Source organism: Melanerpes formicivorus, unplaced genomic scaffold, assembly GCF_026170545.1.
Source record: "Melanerpes formicivorus ecotype bairdi unplaced genomic scaffold, bMelFor1.0.p_v2 SCAF_96, whole genome shotgun sequence".
In the NCBI taxonomy this organism is placed as follows: domain Eukaryota; kingdom Metazoa; phylum Chordata; class Aves; order Piciformes; family Picidae; genus Melanerpes; species Melanerpes formicivorus.
In genome coordinates this window covers 1,156,211-1,177,374 of record NW_027142448.1, presented here as the reverse complement: position 1 = coordinate 1,177,374, position 21,164 = coordinate 1,156,211, and the positions used below count along the sequence as shown (strand labels likewise).

Here is a 21,164-nt window from a genome sequence, read left to right as displayed (position 1 = left end):
CTAGGGCAGAGACAAAGCTGTTATTTAGGAGGCACAGGCTGTGATGTGAACTTCAAACCTAAATGTCTGAGCATCAGCAGATGAATTCAGAGTGGGGCAAAGCTCACTGAAATGGGAGGGTGGGGTATTCCCCCCCACATTCCTCAGGGAAATTTGGGTTCTGGTGATACATTTTGAGCTCCTATCTCTTGTTGTTTACTTCACCAGCTCTGTAAAGATAAAGGAGTGCCACCCACTGGCTTCTGCATGGTGTTAAAGAGTTAATTTTCAGCTAAACTGCCTCTGAACTGGATTAGTAGCTATGTGTGTGTTTAATTTAATCTTGAAGTTTGGGCTGCTCAGCATTTGCCCCAAACTCATATGGGAATGAGGCCATTTCAGAAGAATGTTTTGCACAGCCTGAAGACTGCCTCTGAAATTGGGATATGCTTAGAGCCTCCCCAAGTACAGCAGCTTCCCACACTAGCCAGTGAAGGGCTGTTTCCAGAGCTAATGCCAGCGTTTGCTTGCAAACAAGTGGAAAATACGCTTAGGGGAAAAAGAGAAAACTAAAGGTGAGGCAAGGTTAATCAAATGAAGAGTGCTCAGGAACTGGAGCCAGGTCCAGCAGCCTGAGAGAGGGCAAGGCTGCCACAGCTGCTCCCAGATGCAGCCAGGCTCAGAACACTTTCCCTTCTGGCACACACTTAAAACACAGACATGCACACCACGTATGTAACTCACACACACCTGACTGCCACACAGAGCTAGCTGCACAGGCACACAAACAGCACGAACGGCCCCATCCCAGGCAGAGCAGGATGGAGGAGGTTCCATAGTGGCAGTATACATCTACATGCACATGCATAACGTGGCTTCTTCCAGAAGCTGGGCTCAGTGTGCCCCCAGATCCCAGTCTCCCCAGTTGCTGACACCTGGGCATGTGACAGCAGACCCACACAAGCTCATACAACCACACAAGCATGTGCACGGCTGATCAGGACTGGTCCTTCCAGTAGCCAGCCTGCCATGGACAACCTTTAGAGACAGTCACCAGGGGCTCTTTCCCCTTTCCCCAGCCCCCATGGTTTCTCTGGCATCTGGCTGAGCCTGTCCTAGTCCCTCCGATGGGCAGCTCCCCCCTTAAAGCACACACACCACCCCCTCCCCAGCTCGCAGGCCGCCTCACTTGCTTGACAGCTGATCTGGCTAGACCTTTACTATTGCTTGCACTCCCACCTGCATGGCACAGGGACCTATGTGACCTGGCACTCAGCCCCCACAGACCCCCAGCACCTCAGCACCAAACAGAGAGTACCTCACAAAAGGAGAGTTGGAAATGGAATTTATTAACTTAAACTGGGGGAACTGTGCTGGCCAAGTGTGTGCTGGTCAAGTGTGCTGGCCAAGTGTGCTGGCCAAGTGTGCTGGTCAAGTGTGCTGGTCAAGTGTGCTGGCCAAGTGTGTGCTGGTCAAGTGTGCTGGCCAAGTGTGTGCTGGTCAAGTGTGCTGGTCAAGTGTGTGCTGGTCAAGTGTGCTGGTCAAGTGTGCTGGCCAAGTGTGTGCTGGTCAAGTGTGCTGGCCAAGTGCGTGCTGGTCAAGTGTGCTGGTCAAGTGTGCTGGCCAAGTGTGCTGACCAACGCAGTTTACATGCAACTGTCCCGTTTTCCCTCTCATCCCTCCTTTGATTACATGCCTAAACATCCCATAGCAAGTCCTGTGCAATCTCATCCTGAGATGTGTCTGCAGCCCCTGCCCGAAGCACCCCCCTCTCCCCGGGCCTGAAAAGCACTGCGGCAGTTGACCCTTGGTGATGGGTTTCACACATGGACAATGGGACTGATAGCTTTCCGGGGCAGCCCTGGGAGGGATGGCCCAGGCGGTGTGGCCCTTCCTCTAAACCCTTCATTTGGGTTGCCACCTGCCTTTGTGCTCTGTTTGTCCCCTAGGTATGTTAAAGATGGGGCCTTTGATGTGCTAATGGTCCTGTGATGGGCCCGGGATTAGCTGGGGCAGGGTGTTCCTGGGGGTCTTCCTCCTGACATTGTCTCTCTGTGCTCCTCCGCGGAGGGTGGAAGAGCTTTTATCTAACGGCTAAGAAAGGGCTGTGCAGGCTTCCCTCACTCTTCCTCACAACTGCTTTTATGGTGGGGAGAATATTTAACAACACATAAACACCTATCCACAGACAGGGGAAGCATCACCCTGCTTGACCATGTGATTTACACCATTTAATGTAGGGCGAGATGACCACGTGAAATAACCAGCAGAAATGAATGCTGTGGTTTGCATTTCCCACCCTGTGGTTACAAAAGTGATGGCTGGTCCCAGAATCATTTTCACAACAACAAAAAGAGCCGGCATAAAGCAGATTTCGCTCCCCTGCCCTTGCTCCCAGCCCCAGCTCTGATCTGCTGCCATTTTCTGGAGCAATTATCTAGAACTGTGACTCCTCTCCAACTTGGGGAGGTGGGATGAGGTCATGTCCAGTTTAAGAGCAGTGCATAGAGAGTACTGCACTGTGTTTCTGTAAACAAACAGAAGTAAAAACATCTCTTAATTGTATAACCAGATTTAATGGGTAAATAGAATCTGGGCCACTAGTGTAATAAGTTTACCTTCCAGTATATTATCACAGTCTCACAGTATCACCAAGGTTGGAAGAGACCTCAAAGATCATCAAGTCCACCACAGACCTCATGACTAGACCATGGCACCAAGTGCCACATCCAATCCCCTCTTCAACACCTCCAGGGATGGGGACTCCACCACCTCCCTGGGCAGCACATTCCAATGGCTAACGACTCTCTCAGTGAAGAACTTTCTCCTCACCTCCAGATTAAACTTCCCCTGGCACAGCTTGAGACTGTGTCCTCTTGTTCTGGGGCTGGTTGCCTGGGAGAAAAGACCAACCTCTTCCTGGCTACAACCTCCCTTCAGGTAGTTGTAGAGGGCAATGAGGTCTCCCCTGAGCCTCCTCTTCTCCAGGCTAAGTGACCCCAGCTCCCTCAGCCTCTCCTCACAGGGCTGTGCTCAAGGCCTCTCCCCAGCCTTGTTGCCCTTCTCTGGACACCTTCAAGTCTCTCAATGTCCTTCCTAAACTGAGGGGCCCAGAACTGGACACAGGACTCAAGGTGTGGCCTAACCAGTGCAGAGTACAGGGGCACAATGACTTCCCTGCTCCTGCTGGCCACACTATTCCTAATGCAGGCCAGGATGCCCTTGGCCTTCTTGGCCACCTGGGCACACTGCTGGCTCATGTTCATCCAGCTGTCAACCAGTACCCCCAGGTCCCTTTCTGCGTGGCTGCTCTCCAGCCACTCTGACCCCAGCCTGTAGCTCTGCATGGGGTTGCTGTGGCCAAAGTGCAGCCCCTGGCACTTGGACTTGTTGAATGCCATCCTGTTGGACTCTGCCCATCTGTCCAGTCGGTCGAAGTCCCATCTGCAGAGCCCTTCTGTCCTCTAACTGACCAACATCTGCTCCCAGCTTGGTGTCATCTGCAAACTTGCTGATGACTGACTCAATGCCCTCATCCAGATCATCAATGAAGATGCTAAAGAGCACAGGGCCCAGCACTGATCCCTGGGGCACACCACTGGTGCCTGGCTGCCAGCTGGCTGTGGCACCATTCACCACCACTCTCTGGGCTCAGCCTCCAGCCAGTTCCTAACCCAGCTCAGAGTGCTGCTGTCCAAGCCAGGGGCTGACAGCTTAGACAGCAGTTTACTGTGGGGGATGGTGTCAAAGGCCCTGCTGAAGTCCAGGCAGACCACATCCACAGCCTGCCCCACATCCACCATATATTGTTAGAAACAAAGTTCAGCAAAGTAAACTGTTTCTGAAGTGCTGCATGTGACACCACCAAGGCCAGGTTGGACAGGGCCTTGAGCAACCTTTTCTAGCAGGAGGTATCACTGCCCTTGGCTGGAGGGTGAAACTAAACTAAATGATCTTTAAGTTCCTTTCCAACCCAAACTATTCTGAGTCTCTGTTGAGCATTCATAGAGACTGTGTTATTTTTCAAGCCATTCCCACTGGTAGAGACCAGCAGTGTGCCCAGGTGGCCAAGAAGACCAACAGCACCCTGGGCTGTATCAGCAGGACCAGGGAAGTGAATTGTCCTCCTGTGCTCAGTACTGGTCAGGCCACACCAGGGTTCAATTTGGGGACACTCACTACAAGAAAGACATTGAAGTGCTGGACTGGGTCCAGAGATGAGCAACAAAGCTGGTGAAGGGTCTGGAGAACAGGTCTTGTGAGGAGTGACTCTAAGAACTGGGGTTGTTTAGCCTGTAGGAGAGGCCGCTGAGGAGAGACCTTCTGGTTCTCCTTGTTGCTCTAAAACTCTCTGAAAGGTTGTAGCAAGGTGGGTGTTGGTCTCTCCTATCATAGTATCATAGTATCATTCAGGGTTGGAGGGGACCACAAGGATCATCTAGTTCCAACCCCCCTGCCATGCCTGTCCATGGGCAGGGACACCCCACACTAGATCAGGCTGGCCAGAGCCTTTATTAGAATAGCCTTTATTAGAATAAACCAAACCAGGTTGGAAGAGACCTTCAAGATCATCGTGTCCAACCCATCAACCAATCCAACCCACCCAAACAGCTAACCCATGGCATAGCCTCATCCAGCCTGGTCTTAAACACCTCCAGGGACGGTGATCCTCCCTGATAACAAGTGATCAAACAAGAGGAAATGGCCTCGGGTTGCACCAGGGGAGGTTGAGGTCAGATATTAGAAGAAACTTCTTCCCCGAAAGGGTTTTCAACTACTGGAATAGGTTTCCTAGGGAGGTGATTCACTCCCCATCCCTAGAGGCATCTCAAAGAGGCAGAGATGTGGTGCTGAGTGATCAGACTTAGTAGCTCTGCTCTAGTCTGAAACGCTTTTTCCAACCCAAACGACTGTACGATTCGGTGCCTCTCCGCGCTAAGCAGCGCCCGGGAGCAGCTCGCCCGAGGCAGGGCACGGCTCTTCTGGCTAGCGGCTCTCCGCATGCCGTGCAACACGGCCGGCGCTTCTCCAGCCCTGTGCCTTCCCGCGGCCGCGCTGCCGGCGCTCGGCACACCATGGCAGCGCGGCTGCCCGGCACGCAGGCCGCTGATGTCACTTTGAAGTCAGCAAGCGGCAGGAGCTCGGAGCGCTGCTTTGGCTTTTTTTGGTTTGGCGTTGGGTTCTTTTTTTTTTCTTTCTGGTGTGATGCTTTTTTTTTCCCGGGGGTGGGGGTGGTGGGTTTGTTTTCTCTCTTGGCAGCTCCTCCTCGGCCCCTCCCACCCACCAGCTCCCCCCTCCCCTAACATAGACCATAAATCCCCCGGCTGCAGACGGGGGCAAGGCGTGGGCAGGCGCGGGGCGGGCGCTGGGTCTGGGCGGTGAGCCGAGCCGCTGCGTGCTTGTTCCGTTAGGCGGGTGTCTCGCTCCTCGGGAGCCGTTGGCCAGCAGTCATTCGTTCGCCGGGAGCTGCTAGCGATGGATGCCAAAAAGGTAGAGTAGATGGAGCGCGGATTCCTGCCCCTGCTCCCTCCCCCCAGCACCTCCGCCGGCAGCGCTGTAGCCGCTGCGAAGTAGTCTCCGGTGGGCGGCCGCCGCTCGCGTCCCCGGCGGTGGCCTACCCCGACCCCGTCCCCCCCACGCCGGGTGTTGGGTGACTGGCGGGTGCCTGGGATTCGGGGCCGCCTCGCTAGCCGCCGCCAGCGGGGGTCTGGGGTTTCGGGTGGAGATGGTGTCGGCGGCCGGGCCGCCGCTCTGGTGCTTGAGCGGGGGTCCCGGGAGCAGACCCGAATGCTTTGGGCGGGTGGGGCACGCAGACTGCTTGGGAGAGGCTGTCGCAGATGGCAGGGTCGATGTGGCCTGACGAGCACATGATGTGCTGCCCGTGTTCGGTCCTATCGGTTGCGACGTTCGTTTTGCTGATGAGCCGCGCTGGTTTGTCCCGGCCTTCGTGATGCCCAAAGCGGGGGCTGACCGTTAGGGTATTTTTGTAGTGATGGTAGGGCTTATATTAAAGGTATTTTTAAAGCACGAGAGGGAGGCAAGGCAGATCCTCTCCCCCGCTCTCCTCTGCCGCTGTCGCTCGTTGCCGCTGCCCGCCGCTGCGAGCGAAGCGTGCGGCAGCGGGGCGAGCTGCTGCCTGGGGTGGGCTTGCGTGCGCCGGGGAGGGGAGGCGGGCGGGCGTGGGGGGAGGGATGGCAAGCGTCCAGCCGAATCTGCTGTGGGATGCTAGGGATTTCCAGCTAGACGGGGAGCTCGGGGCCCTCCCCGCCATGTTGATGGGAGATCCGGGTAGCGAGAGAAGACGAGGCAGAGGGAGAAGGAGAGCAGCTGGTGAAGGTCGCTCAGAGGAGGACTGGGCGGCTGCTTTCCCTTGGTGCAACAAGTTGTGCTGCTTAGAGGATCCAGTCGGGGAGCCAGGGCAGGGGGATGGGGTGGGGTAGGTGAGAGGCATGTTCTGGATAACGAACGCTGCTGATAGCTGTGGTCACAGGAAGAACCCTTTGGATGAGGGTGGGTGTCGCTGTGCTGTTTTAGAGTTCCCTGTTTTTGCCTTTTGGGAAGTGAGGCGTTTCCAATAGTAACAACGATCCATACATTAGATCATGGTCTGGCTCGCTGAAGGGTATGGATCAGGCCATGTGATGCCTACGTGTGGTGGGAGACAAACAGCTGGCAACAGCCAGGAGAATCACAGCATAGCATTATTTCGGTTGGAAAAGGCATCTAAGATCATCGATTCCAGCCATTATCCAACTCTACCAAGTCTGGTGCAAACTGTGTTCCTCAGCACCACATCTGTCTTTTAAACACCTCCAGGGATGGGGCTTCAACCACCTCCCTGGGCAGCTCATGGTGCTGTTCGAGTATGGAAGATGGTGAAGAACTGACCTCAGAGCTTTATGGCTCATGTATGTACCATACAGATAAGCAGTCCCCACACAGCACGTCCTTGCTGCACCCAGTCATTGCTGTGACCGCTGCATCCTATGACAAAGCAGAGCTCTGAAGGGGAAAGATGCTGTTATGTTGAGTCACTGTGTTGAAAATGTGGAGAGCTGGGTTCTGTCCTCGGCTTTGCTCTACCTCCTCACTAGGGATGACCCAGACTGGAATCTTAAATGTGCTTAGATGTCTCAATGCCGTTTATAGCCATCCAAGTGATGTGGAAGTCTTACATTCTCGTGGTCCTGCGCCAAATGTATTCATGACAAAAATGAGTGGAACAGTTAGTGGCAGGGATAGGAAAGCCTGGACTGCCTTGGGAATGTTCAGCTGTGAATGCTACTTCTGGAATCATCTGCCCCCTGCAAGAAAAGGGCCTTGTCCCCTTGCTCTCTGTCTATATCCTCGGCGACAAGAGAGCTCAGCCAGAGAAACTGATGTGTAGGAGGGGGAAAACATGCCTGAGAGCAGTTTCCCCAGTTTCTGTTTACTGGGGCCTAACTATATGAGGGCTGTGCAGGCCAGGGGCACCTACCTGCTTGTCCTGAGTGATTGATAGAGGTGGTATGAGCCGTGGCAGAAGGTTATTGGCAGAAACCTTCAGCAGCCTTGGAAGCCATTGCTCCTGGGGCTGAGCTGGAAAGCAAGGGACTGGAAGAGCTGTGACAGTAGGCCCCATGGAGTGCACTTCTCTCCTCTGCCTTGGGACAATAACTGGACAGCCTTGGACACATGGATCTTAATTTTTTATAAGAAAAAAGAATTTCCAGTCTCTCCTGGGACAGCAAATGACCTTTCCACATTGTGCCAGCTCAAGAACTGGTAGTCTGAACACCAGCTCCTGAGTCACCTGCTCCCCAACACCTCCCTAGCACAGAGCTGGCTTAAACACTGAAGCCTTTCAAAACGTTCAAACAAAGTCAGATGCTTTTCTCTGGGCCTTGCATTTCTCAGCCTATAGAGTATTTTTTGGTGCCTCTGAGCTGAGGGCTCAGCTGTTTCTGTTCCTAATAAATCAAAGCACACTTGCACAGTCCCCAGGACTCCAGTGTTTCGTTTCAGATTCCAAGTATTGCCACAGCTTCCAGAAAAACACACGGGGAAGTTGGCAGTGCTGCTGCCACCTCTGAGGCAGGCTGCTGTGCCAGGTGCCCTAGGGCAGGGTTGGGGAGCTTTAGCCTGGGAAAAGTGGGTCTGTTGCTGAAGAGTGTGTGTTTTAACTGTTTGGAGGGACTGCCAGGGTAGTTCATGGCCAGATCTGAGGCTCAATTCACGAGAACTTGTCAGTTGGCAGAGGGAAGAGTTAGGCTCTTATTTCATGACATGCCAGAGATCAGCAAAAGCTTTTCTGTAAAGCAGATCAACCCAAAATAACAGCTGCTAATGCAGGCAATGTATTCATTACTAATGAGCTAATAGTTGGTGCAGGCCAGGGGACAATAAAGGGGAGGCCCTGACAGGCCTCCTACAGAGGAGTCACAGAACTTGTTTTCTGCTGTGTAATTGCATCTCCCTTTCCTGGGTCTCCTCAGGTACCCACCCTAGATAAAGGCCTCTTGGTGTACTCCCATAGGTGCGTGGCAGCTACTGTTCATGCTGCAGACAAGCTCAAGTTGTGTAGAAAGCATGTGTAACCAAGTGAAACGTTCTCCCCTTTCTTCCACAGAAAATCACAGCATCTCTTATCTATGCAGTTTCTGTTGCTGCCATTGGGTCTCTGCAGTTCGGTTACAACACCGGTGTCATCAATGCTCCTGAGAAGGTGAGAGGGGAAAATGAGTTGGGGAGAGGGTGTGAGTGTGGGGCTGGTGGAGAACTAAAGGTCTAGCAGCTGTCTCCCAGGGAGATAATAATCTGATTTGTGAAGTCAAGAAGAGCTTCAGAATTCCCTCTCACAGCGGTGGACAACGAGGGCCAAGCTTGGGGGATGAGAGAGAGCAAGCAGAAAAGTTAGTTCTTAATTAGGAGCGTAGAGGGGGACAGGAGGGTTCCATCTGCCATTTCCTGACAGGTCTGTATTTGGTACATGAAGTGGCTCACATTCCTCTAGTTGTGAGTCAGAATAAACCATCCATGACAGCAGGAATGCAGAGAGCAGTGTGCAGATCAATGTGGAGAGCTGTGCAGATAAATGTGGAGAGCTGATCTCGGGCTTCTTTAATGTCATTAATTCGTTGTGTTAATTGTGGCTTCAGTGCTTGTAAAAGGGTTGCTCCTGGGGCATTGAGCAAAGAGTCTCAAAGCCCAAGAAAGCAGAGAAGAGGTGAAGAAAGTAAGAAATGTAGTTTTCTTGTGACTACAAGATGGTTCCTCTCTCAGGATCTGAGTCACCAATACCACATCCACCCCGTCTACGGGAATAGATGTCACATCACTGGGGGTGTGGGGAGGGTGTGGTGTGTGTGGGGGCTTCCTTCCTAGCTTAAGTCCTGCTGCCATCTGCTGGGGGCACTCTCAGGCCATGCCCCCCTCAGGCCTTGCATAATTTCCTTTGTGATCAAAGAGGATGCCTCAGAAATCACATGCCCAGGGGACACTGCTCTTCACACTGCTGCAGTTTCCAGGCTTACCTCGATGAAACTTTCTGTACCCCTCTGAAGTATTTTCATCCCAGAAAGCCTTGTTCCTGCTGCCAGAGTTCTGGTGTTGCCAGGAATCTTACCTTCCATTCTCTGGTCACCTTTTCTTGCTGCTCATTCCCAGCTGTGTCTCACCCTCTTGCAAGCACGCTGGGTGGCTTGCACCATCCTCTGGCCAGCTCTGTCCCGTGCAGTGGGCGAGCTCTCTGCCGTCATGCTGCTACCTGTCTGCTGAGTTTTCAGTGAGTTCTTGCTGCACCCTCACCTTCCCTTGCATGACTTGCTGCTGCCTACTGTACTTTTAGAGTCTCTTTGCTGCTGTTTTCCAGGAGAGCAGGCCAGGAAGGCCTCAGGGGTGACCTGCCCAGTGCAGGAAGCCTCTCACTGGGGTGTAACTCCATCCCCACCTGGTCTCTCTTGCAGATCATCCGGCAGTTCTTCAACAGAACCCTGTACGAGCGGAGTGGGGAGGTTGCCTCCCCAGAGCTGCTTACCTCTTTGTGGTCCCTTTCTGTGGCTATCTTCTCAGTAGGAGGCATGATTGGTTCCTTCTCAGTCAGCCTGTTTGTCAACAGATTTGGCAGGTAAGCTGGGAAGAGGGATCCAAGCTGTTAGGGAGTTTTTCCCTTCTGGAGTGAAGTCTTGGGAGGAAGAGGGCAGAGGTGAAAGGACGGGAGGAGGAGGTGGCTGGAGAGGAAACAAGAATGTGTGGGCTGCAAAGGGCTGCAGGCCAAGGCAGGAGCTGAACAAGGATTATTCTTGTTCTCCTCCTTCCCCTGAGATGGAGGTGGGGGGGGTCATGGCTAGGACTGCCTTCCCCCTCCCAGTGACACTTCCAGTGTATTGCCAGTTTAAACTCAATCTTGACATTTTTACCCTGGCAGGAGGAACTCCATGCTACTGGTGAACATCTTGGCCTTTGCTGGTGGCACTCTCATGGCTTTCTCCAAGATGGCAAAGGCAGTGGAGATGCTGGTCATTGGCCGCTTCATCATTGGCCTCTTCTGTGGCCTTAGCACTGGCTTTGTGCCCATGTACATCAGTGAGGTCTCTCCCACCAGCCTCCGTGGAGCCTTTGGCACCCTCAACCAGCTGGGTATTGTTGTGGGCATCCTGGTGGCCCAGGTAGGCTTGACACAACCTGATAATGCCCTCAAGGGTAGGGAAGGGTGAAATGGGCCACACTTGTCATCAGGTGTGGTGTGTGCCCTCGCTGGTGTGGGGGTGAGAAGTGGGAGTATTTAAATGGTGCACTCTCTCCAATTCTTGCTGCAGATCTTTGGCTTGGAGGCAATCATGGGAACTGACACGCTTTGGCCACTCCTTTTGGGGTTCACAGTCATCCCAGCAGTCCTGCAGTGTGTGGCTCTTCTCTTCTGCCCTGAGAGTCCCCGTTTCCTGTTGATCAACAAGATGAAGGAAGAGAAAGCACAAGCAGGTAAGAACTCATCCCTGAAGGGGCAGGGCTGTATGCTGGCTCCCAGCCTGCACTGAAGTTGAGTGGAAGGCCAGGACTGGCTGTGGAGCATGTGTGAGTCCCAGAGGGCACCATGCCTACCCTCCCATCCCTCAGTTGCACCAGGAACTGGGAGAAACCTGGCATCCCAACAGAGACTTCAAGTAGGATTAAGATGTAAGGAGTGGCAGCTGGCCTGGTGGGGTGTAGTAGGGCCAGCTGCTGCAGCTCTGTGGGCTCCTTCTGAAAGGCAGGAAATAGACTGACATTTACCAAGGAGCTTGGAAGGTGTTTCCTGCTCCTAACACTGCTGGCTGGTGGTCACTGCTGGCGAGCCTGTGAACAGAATTGGGGATCAAATGTAAATCCAGGCATCAAACTGCATGAGCAGTGCCTCTGGGCCTGGCTTCCATGCTGATCATGGCACTTTAGCATCTGGGTGGTAAAGATGAGTAAGGCTGCATGTAAAGCTCAGACTGCCCTATGCAGCAGGCCCAAGCAGTGACTGGCAGGTGACCACACAGTGTGCCCTCATTGAAACGGCAGCCCGGAGGGGCTCCTGCTGGCTGCGTGGGGGTACTATAGCTGGCATTTCTGGATCCCTCCCTCCAGTTCTCCAGAAGCTGCGAGGCACACAAGATGTGTCTCAAGACATCGTGGAGATGAAAGAAGAGAGTGCTAAAATGTCCCAGGAAAAGAAGGCAACGGTGCCAGAGCTCTTCCGTTCCCCAAACTACCGCCAGGCCATCATCATCGCCATCATGCTGCAGCTCTCCCAGCAGCTCTCGGGCATCAACGCTGTGAGTTACCTTTCTGTACCGTCTGCTGGGCCTCCCTTATCCCTGGGTACACTTGCCACTGATGTTGGGAGGACTGTGCCTTCAAAAACCTTTGTGCTTTGACTGGAGGTCACAGTTTTCCTACATACACACTGGCAAGACATGGCAGCCTTGCACCAAGGCAGGGAGTCTTGGCTGGAAGCGTGCTCTTTTGTGCTGTGCTTCTGGGAAACTCCCTCCCAGGTGCTAGGCAGAGATTGAGGGACACTCAAACACTGGAATTGTGATACCCAGCTTGCTTCTCTTCCCAGGTGTTCTACTATTCTACAGGGATTTTTGAAAGGGCTGGTATCACCCAGCCTGTGTATGCCACCATTGGAGCTGGCGTGGTGAACACGGTCTTCACGGTGGTGTCGGTAAGTGGGGTGGGAATGGTGGTGAGAGGTGACCTGTCTGCCTGGGCTTCTGGGGGAGATGTGACTAAAGCAGCCAGGCTGAGGCAAAGCACTGGACTGGGCAGTGGCTTTTGAGAGCAGAGGAAAGGATTCATTAAAAGCCTTTGTGGGAGGAGAGGAGGTGAGAAAAGAGGAACTGTTAGCCTTTTTAAGGCAAAGGGAGAGTGAAAAGGGGTGAGTAGAATAGAATAAACCAGGTTGGAAGAGACCTTCAAGATCATGGCATCCAACCTATCATCCAACACCACCCAACCAACTAACCCATGGCACCAAGCACCCTATCAAGTCTCCTCCTGAACACCTCCAGTGATGGTGACTCCACCACCTCCCTGGGCAGCCCATTCCAATGGGCAATCACTCTCTGTGTAGAACTTCCTCCTAACCTCCAGCCTAAACCTCCCCTGGTGCAGCCTGAGACTGTGTCCTCTTGTTCTGGTGCTGGGTGCCTGGGAGAAGAGACCAACCTCTGCCTGTCTACAACCCCCCTTCAGGTAGCTGTAGACAGGTAGGTAGTTGTAGGGTGGCTGGGAAGGGGGAGGTAGCAGGAAAGCAGTAGCAAGAAAGAGAAGAAACACTTCTGAAACTAAGGATGGATGGAGCAGCCCTGTGATCTGTGCTGAGAGTGCCACTTGCACACAGGCAGATGAAAGCAGGCAGCTGCAGGGCACACTGAGCAAAGGAGTCTCTGCTCCTTTTCCTCCTGCAGTAACAGGCCTTTCTCCTGCTGTGTTTCTAGCTGTTCCTGGTGGAGCGTGCAGGACGCAGGACCCTCCATTTAGTTGGCTTGGGTGGCATGGCTGTGTGTGCTGTTCTTATGACCATTGCTTTAGCTCTGAAGGTGAGTCATGAGTGTTCATCTTAAGTTCATTAAGGTTGGAAAAGACCTCCAGGATCATCAGGTCCAACCCTCAACCTGACACTGCCATGGCCACTAAACCATGTCCTCAAGTGCCCTGTCTGGACACTGTTTGAACCCCTCCAGGGATGGTGACTCCACCTCCCTGGGCAGCCTGTTCCAATGCCTGATCATGCTTTAGTAAAGAAATATTTCCTCATATCCCACCTAAACCTCCCCTGGCACAACTGGAGGCTGTTTTCCTCCCATCCTACCACTAGTTAATGGGGAGAAGAGACCAACTCCCACCCCACTACAGCCTCTGTTCAGGCAGTTGTAGAGAGCAATAAGGTCTGCACTCAGCCTCTTCTCCAGGCTAAATAATCCCAGTTCCCTCAGCTGCTTCTCCTCTTGGTCTTTAGATCCTTCACCAGCTTCATTGCCCTTCTCTGGACATGCTCCAGCACTTCAGTGTCTTCCTTGCAGTGAGAGGCCCCAAACTGAACACACTATATGAGATGCAGCCTCACCAGTGCTGAGTACAGGGGCATGATCACTTGCCTACTCCTCCTGGCTGAACTATTCCTGATACAGACCAGGTGGATCCATGGTCCCAAGGTCTAAGCCTCATCCTACCTTGCTGCTTCATTTCTCATCTTCTGTGTCAGCCCTGATGTGAATATAATCACATCTTGCTGTTTATCTGAGGCATTGCCTTGGCTGATCCCAGCAAGGGACTTAAAAAGGGACTAGAGCTGAGTGTGCAGTGGAGAGTATCACTTCCTGACTGCAGAAGCTCCACAGTGTTGAGAAGCTGGTGACACTGGAGGGGGCCTTGTGCTGTGTACTGTAGGCACCTGATCATGTTTGTTTCCTTGCAGGATGCTGTGGACTGGATCAGATACATCAGTATTATTGCCACTTTTGGCTTTGTGGCTCTCTTTGAGATTGGCCCTGGCCCTATCCCGTGGTTCATTGTGGCAGAACTCTTCAGCCAGGGCCCACGGCCTGCAGCCATGGCAGTGGCTGGCTGTTCCAACTGGACCTCCAACTTCTTGGTGGGAATGCTCTTCCCCTATGCAGAGGTATGGACCCAATTTGCAAAGAGCTGCAGATGCTGGCTAGAATGGCTGTGGAATCTCCATCCTTGGAGACTTAAAAGTGTGACTGATCCTTAACAACCTGACCTGTCAAAGCTGTCCCTGCTTTGAGCAGAAGGCTGGATAGTCTTCAGAGGTCCCTGGTTCTGTGTTCTGGTCACTAGTTCAGGTTAGAAGTGTGACTCACCTTCTGATCCTGCCATCTCAGCTGCTTGGAATAACCATCTTAATTAACACATTTAAGCTCTCCCTTCAGAAACATGTTCCTGGGTGACTTCCAGGAACACAAAAGCATTTCAGAACCCTGATTTAATTGTTAAGAAATGCAATGCTGAGGGAAAAGTTTGAGCAGTGTTGGAGTTTGGAGCTGTCAACAGCAAATGGCTTTGCATTTAGCTTTGTGAGCTTCTCACATTAAAACCCCCCTGCTTTTCTCCTCCCTGCAGAAACTGTGTGGCTCCTATGTCTTCCTCATCTTTCTGGTTTTCCTGGTCATCTTCTTTGTCTTCACATTCTTCAAAGTACCAGAGACCAAGGGCAGGACTTTTGAAGACATCTCCAGGGGCTTTGAGGGTCGAGCAGAGGCCAGCCCCACATCACCTGTGGAGAAGAACCCTATGGTGGAGCTGAACAGTATACAGCCTGATAAAGAAGTTGCCTGAGATTCACAACACACCTCTGCTTTGACTCTGACTTGCTTTGAGTCGTTAAAGGAATGAGCAAAGAAACCCACGAGAACTTGGACTTTGCCCCCCTCGATTGCTGCTATTCTCTTCTTTACCCCCACCCATCCTTGCCCATTCTGTCAGGCTTACCAGTATTAAATCTGATCTGGGTTAGCCCATTTTCAAGTACTGGAAGACAGCTGGCACTTGAAAAACCATCTGGGTTTTCCTGTCCCAAACAGCAGGATAACAGAAGACCTGGCAATACTTTTTGCTGTTCTCACCTGCAGTGGCTATTTGGGCTTAACCATGCACGCAGTGACCATGAGATGTGTTTGGAATCCAATACTATTTTTGTAGTGAGTTGAAGTGACCCACTGAACAAGTCCCTGGCCCTTTTGAGTCTACCCTGTGTGTGTGTGTGTGTGCACAGTGCTAACACTGGAACTTAACAAGCCTACCAAAAAGCCATCTCCTTGCTTTTTTTTTTCCCCCACCTCCTCTCCAGTGTGCACTTGTTTCAGCCTCAGGAAAAAGGGGACCAAGTTAGGTGCAGATTTGGGGTGGGTTGTTTTTTTCCCCCTGCTTCTTTGGTTTTGTATAGACAAGACTGAAAGCCTGCTTTTACTTGAGTTTATTTATTTGTATGTCACTTTGTAAATATTTATTTTTTTAAATGGTGTACAAAAGAGTGTACAGGTAATGCAACTGAAGATGCTTGCAGAGGATCAGCTGATCTCCACAAAAGGTGCTGCAGACCCGAGGTGCAATAAGGCTGCGAAGGAGAAGCGCGGCGGCGGGCGGGCGGGAGGTCGGCCGCCGCGGCTGGGATGTAGGGCAGAGCTGGTGGCACGCATCACCTCTCACTTGTGCCCTCTAGGAGGGGATGCCTGCTAGGCAGCAGAGGTGTGTTTGCTTAGCCCACCCACAGCTTTACCTTGGCATTTTTTTTGGGGGGTGGCAATTTTAAGCCTGTTCCCCAGTGGAAGGTGTAGTGCAGCAAGTGGGCAGTGGTGTGTTCAGTCACGTTGTAGGGAGGGATGGAGGGTGGCAGTTGGAAAGCAAGAAGGTGACTACTGCCTTCTCTGGATTTTTATGGCTCTTTTATTTCTTCCTATACTTTCTTGTTGTTTGCTTCTCTGCTGTATTTTAGTAGGGCCCAAGTCTGAAATTTGCAACTTGTTACTTTAAGGTGTGCAAGGATAAGAGTGTATTTTCCAGAGCTATATTTTCTTAGCAACTGTTCTACTGTTTGATAGAGGCATGTAGCACGAGCCTTCTGGACACAGGAACCATCAGTGTATGGAAATGCATGAAGATGCAGGGCTAGAGACCACAGCTTGCTAGCTGAGCAGTGTGGAGTGATCAGTCTGCTGGTTGTTTGCAGGTCAGGTCTTTTGCTTGCCTTGTGTGCCCTCTGGAAGGCCTACATGGTGTTTTGGTGCTCACCAGTGTGCTGTGTAGAGATGTGCAGAAAGGATAGGGCGGACAAAGTGTACATCAGTAAGTGCCAGCATCCCCACCAGACTGTGTGTACACCTACCCCTGCTGCTATGCTAGCACAGTTCAGTTCAGGAAGGCAAGAAGAAGCACAGGAATGGGAGTTTTGCTTTGTGTTGACTGCAGCCCTCTGTTGAGAGTTACTCCAGGCCTGTGTCTGTCTGGTCCTGCTATTGAAAGGCTAAAGAGAGGCAGATCCAATTTAAAGTGCTGCTCTTAACACCACCTGTATTTTTGGACTTGTTCAAACTTGGGTCTACCTACAAACTCATGCTGGAGTTCATTGCTTAGTTACCCTAGAGGAGAGGCAGGCCCATAGATTCCAAGGTGCAAGGCAGCAATGACAGCAAAACTGTGGCACAAACAGCCCCAGTGCTCCTGAGAGCATGCTGCTTCAGAGCAGGTCAGAGGCTCCACTGGTGTCTGTTCTAGGGATGTGTATCTGACATCTAGATAAGTCACATTCCTACCTCCCCTAATGACAAAGAGTTGCAAAGATCAGTACAATTCCCTGCTGTGGAATGCTTCCCAATGCTTCACCTGATGTGCTCCAGCTCTGCACAAATCAGTCCTCCTACATTCACTCTTCCCTAGCTTTCTCTCAGCCTTCCAGGCCAGATACTTAGAAGTATTACATCTGGCTTATGTCCCAACTCTCATGTTTCTGGTTTAGTTTGTTCAGATTTCTGTGCCCTTCCTTTTGACCCTCCAGCACTTCCAGAAGGGGCATCTGTGTGTTGGGAACTCCCCTCTGCAGCTGTGCATAAGAGCATTCCATACTTCACATCAGAGGTGTGTGTTGGCTTGGACCAGTGTATAGGTCTTTCTCACCAGGTATTTGTGTTCATTGTTCTTTTGGTTTTGGTTTGTGTTTTGGTTTGGTTGTTTTTTTTCTCCTCTGTAAGAGCATTGTTAATATTTTGGATGGGTTTTATATGCTTCTTAATGTAGTTGTTCCCTGTTTTTAAAATAAAACCTAGAACTGGAGCATCTGCTGTGGATTTGATGCTTAACACTGAGGTCTTCTGTTTTCTTGCTCCTTTTATTACAGCCTAGGATTACATCCTGGAATCTCCTTTCTGGTTAGCTCAGCACACTGTATGTGGTTTCATAGTTTCATTCAGGGTTGGAAGGGACCACAAGGATCATCTAGTTCCAACCCCCCTGCTATGGGCAGGGACACCCCACACTAGATCATGTGGTGGTTGATTCTGGTGGAGATGCACATCACTGTAATAAACACCCTTACTACTGTTCCTTTGGAGTGTTCAGATGGAAGAGAGATGCTGCTTTGGCTCTGGATCTGTCTGCTCACATCTTGTTTGCATCCAATTCCTTTCCCAGTATCCCTCAGTAAAAGGAGAGGGGAGTGGGGGAGGTTACAAATCCTGGCCACATGTAAAATGCTTAAGGCTTCTGTCTTGGTTCTCTGCTGAGAATGATCCTTATAACTTCTCTGCCACAAAAGTGAAGGGGGAACCCTTACATTTGTAAGTCATGCTTTGCTCCTGGCAAATGACTTTAATGTCTTGGAAATCTTGCCTGTGGAGACTTGGCACTAGGTGGCTGAAAGGAGCAGGGTGGTGAAGAGGAAACCCTAATGCCTGGAGAAAGACCAGGAGCTAGGGGCTGTGATATTCCTGACCCACTGGTAAATCCCTGGTGCTCTCATGCATGGTGCTGCAGCCTAGGAAGTACTGAGCACCCACCTAGTTTGAGGAGGAAGAAAGCTTTTGCTCTAGGGCACTGCTTTCCCTGTCCTACAGGCACTTTACAAGCCTGGGCAGTCTGTACCCATGCCTCATAGAGAAACAGAATGACTTACCACAAGGTAAGGAGAGAAAATACCCTCTGGTGGAAGGGGATGGAGGGAAGTGAGAGAAAGGAAAAGAGGACGGGACCCAAAGTACCCCAGAGGAAGAAATAGGCTAATCCAACTCCAGAGGCATCAGACTGGAAATCAACTAGCAGACATAAGGCACAATGTAGTTTGAAGAAGCTCAGCATAGCACAGAGCCAGTGCAGGCTTTCTGGGAGCTGCTCTTGCTGACCACTGTGCTTGTGCCCAGCTCATGCCTGTGCTCTGCAATTTGCTGTGCAATCACCTTCAGACCTGGGTGACTGCAGCACTGCCCTGGGCAGCCTGTTCCAATGTCGGAGAACCTTCCAGGGCAGAAATACTTCCTGAGATTCATCCTCAGCTTCCATGGGGCAGCTTGGAACCACTTCCTCTGTCCCTTGCCAACAAGGCTGCCCCCTCCTCACTCCAACCTCTCTCCAGGACTCACAGAATCATAAAATTGTTAGGGTTGGGAGGGACCTTAAGGCTCACTGACCTCCAATCCCCTGCCATGGGCAGGGACACCTTGCACCAGATCAGGTTGCTCACAGCCACATAGTATCATAGTATAGTATCATAGTATCAGTCAGGGTTGGAAGGGACCACAAGGATCATCTAGTTCCAACCCCCCTGCCATGGGCAGGGACACCCCACACTACGTCAGCCTGGCCACAGCCTCATCCAGCCTGGCCTTAAACACCTCCAGGGACAGGGCCCCAACCACCTCCCTGGACAACCCATTCCAGGGCTTCACCACTCTCATGGGGAAGAACCTCCTCCAGCCTCAATCTCCCCACCTCCAGCTTCATTCCATTCCCCCTAGTCCTATCACTCCCTGAGATCCTGAGCAGTCCCTCCCCAGCCTTCTTGGAGCCCCCTTCAGATCCTGGAAGGCCACAATGAGGTCACCTGGGAGCCTTCTCTTCTCCAGACTGAACAGCCCCAACTCCTTCAGTCTGTCCTCACAGGAGAGGTGCTCCAGCCCTCTGCTCATCCTCCTGGCCCTTCTCTGGACACCTTCCAGCACCTCCACATCCCTCTTGTAATAGGGACTCCAGAACTGGAGGCAGGACTCCAGGTGGGGTCTCAGCAGAGCTGAGTAGAGGGGGAGGATCACCTCCCTTGCCCTGCTGGCCACACTTCTCCTGCTGCAGCCCAGGATCTGATTGGCTTTCTGGGCTGCAAGTGCACACTGAGAGCTCATGTTGAGCTTTTTGTCCACCAGCACCCCCAAGTCTCTCTCCTCAGGGCTGCTTTCCAGCCAGTCCCTGCCCAGCCTGGATTTGTGCCTGGGATTACCTCGACCCACCTCCAGGGATGGAGACTCCACCACCTCCCTGGGCAGCACATTCCAATGGCCAATAGAATAGAATAGACCAGACCAGGTTGGAAGAGACCTTCAAGATCATCATGTCCAACCTATCATCCAACACCACCCAAACAACTAACCCATGGCACCAAGCACCCCATCAAGTCTCCTCTTGAACACCTCCAGTGATGGTGACTCCACCACCTCCCTGGGCAGCCCATTCCAATGGGCAATCTCTCTCTGTGTAGAACTTCCTCCTGACCTCCAGCCTGAACCTCCCCTGGCACAGCCAATCTCTCTTTCTGGGAAGAACTTCTTCCTAACATCCAGTGTAAACCTCCCTGGCCCAGCTTAAGACTGTGTCCTCTTGTTCTGAGAATAGAATAGAATAGAATAGAATAGAATAGAATAGAATAGAATAGAATAGAACCAGGTTGGAAGAGACCTTCAAGATCATTGCATCCAACCTACCATCCAACACCACCTAATCCACTAACCCATGCAACCAAGCACCCTGTCAAGCCTCCTCCTGAACACCTCCCGTGATGGCAACTCCACCGATGCTCTCTGGGAGAGCAGCACACTCAGGTGTCTGCACCCCACTCCCTAACTAGATCTGAGATGCAAAGTAGCACTAATGGAGACTGTGATAAGGAAGGAAGTGGAAGTTTAATTGGAGGCTGAGTCTCAGAGGCAAGCCTCACTCTTTGCTGTTTTGCCTATGTTATAAAACCTGTGAGCTGCTTGGCAAGTTCCCAGGGGTCATGCTGTTGGCAGAGGTGGAGTTCAGGTCAGGACCATTCTTTATTTTGCCTCTGTTCCAGTGCATTCACCATCTGAGCAGCACTTGGCAGGGGTGTTGCCACTGGAAAAACCTCAGATGGCATGGAAACTTTTGACATGCCCATGAAAGCAGAAGGCCCTAGGATGTGGAGGAGTAATGAGGTGACTGGAAACCTCAGTGGAAAAGAGAAGATCCCCAGGGGTCACAAGTGATGTCAGCCATGTCAAAGGTTTCAGTGCCATTTGACAGGCTGGAACACAGCCAAGTATTGTGACATTGCTGCCAGTGTCTGTCATTTGGTGTTATTGCTGATGAGCATGTGTGTACAAGGTGTGAAAATCAGTTTCTGTCAGAACAAATGGGAAATGTGGGGGAGAAAAGATTGGAGGTAGCTCTTACTGCTATTTGTGCTGTGCTCTGATCTTTACATTTGATTTTGTGCTCTCTTGTGTCCAGTTCTGGGCCCCTCAGTTTAAGAAGGACATTGAGAGACTTGAAGGTGTCCAGAGAAGGGCAACGAGGCTGGGGAGAGGCCTTGAGCACAGCCCTGTGAAGAGAGGCTGAGGGAGCTGGGGTTGCTTAGCCTGGAGAAGAGGAGGCTCAGGGGAGACCTCATTGCTCTCTACAACTACCTGAAGGGAGGTTGTAGCCAGGTGGGGGTTGGTCTCTTCTCCCAGGCACCCAGCCCCAGAACAAGAGGACACAGTCTCAAGCTGCACCAGGGGAAGTTTAGGGAGGTGTCACAGTATCACCAAGGTTGGAAGAGACCTCAAAGGTCATCAAGTCCAACCTGTCACCACAGACCTCATGACTAGACCATGGCACCAAGTGCCACATCCAATCCCCTCTTGAACACCTCCAGGGATGGGGACTCCACCACCTCCCTGGGCAGCACATTCCAATGACAAATGACTCTCTCAGTGAAGAACTTTCTCCTCACC

At 52.0% G+C, this 21,164-nt stretch overlaps 1 protein-coding gene across 1 annotated transcript; it reads left to right on the top strand.

Annotated features, from left to right (window-relative positions):
* The first annotated feature begins 5,332 nt into the window (after positions 1–5,332).
* LOC137455356 (solute carrier family 2, facilitated glucose transporter member 3) lies at positions 5,333–17,277 on the top strand. Its single transcript, XM_068166088.1, has 10 exons — positions 5,333–5,469; positions 8,588–8,683; positions 9,924–10,084; positions 10,385–10,625; positions 10,776–10,938; positions 11,569–11,756; positions 12,047–12,151; positions 12,927–13,028; positions 13,907–14,110; positions 14,572–17,277. Exons 1-10 carry the CDS (start codon positions 5,455–5,457, stop codon positions 14,785–14,787), a joined length of 1,491 nt encoding a protein of 496 aa, XP_068022189.1. The 5' UTR covers positions 5,333–5,454; the 3' UTR covers positions 14,788–17,277.
* Positions 17,278–21,164: the final 3,887 nt, after the last annotated feature.

Bases quoted from the DNA above. Each gene is read 5' to 3' on its own strand.
- LOC137455356 (XM_068166088.1), top strand. The intron at 10,939-11,568 runs GTAAGAACTCAT...CCCTCCCTCCAG, and splicing joins GGAAGAGAAAGCACAAGCAG to TTCTCCAGAAGCTGCGAGGC. The intron at 12,152-12,926 runs GTAAGTGGGGTG...CTGTGTTTCTAG, and splicing joins CGGTCTTCACGGTGGTGTCG to CTGTTCCTGGTGGAGCGTGC.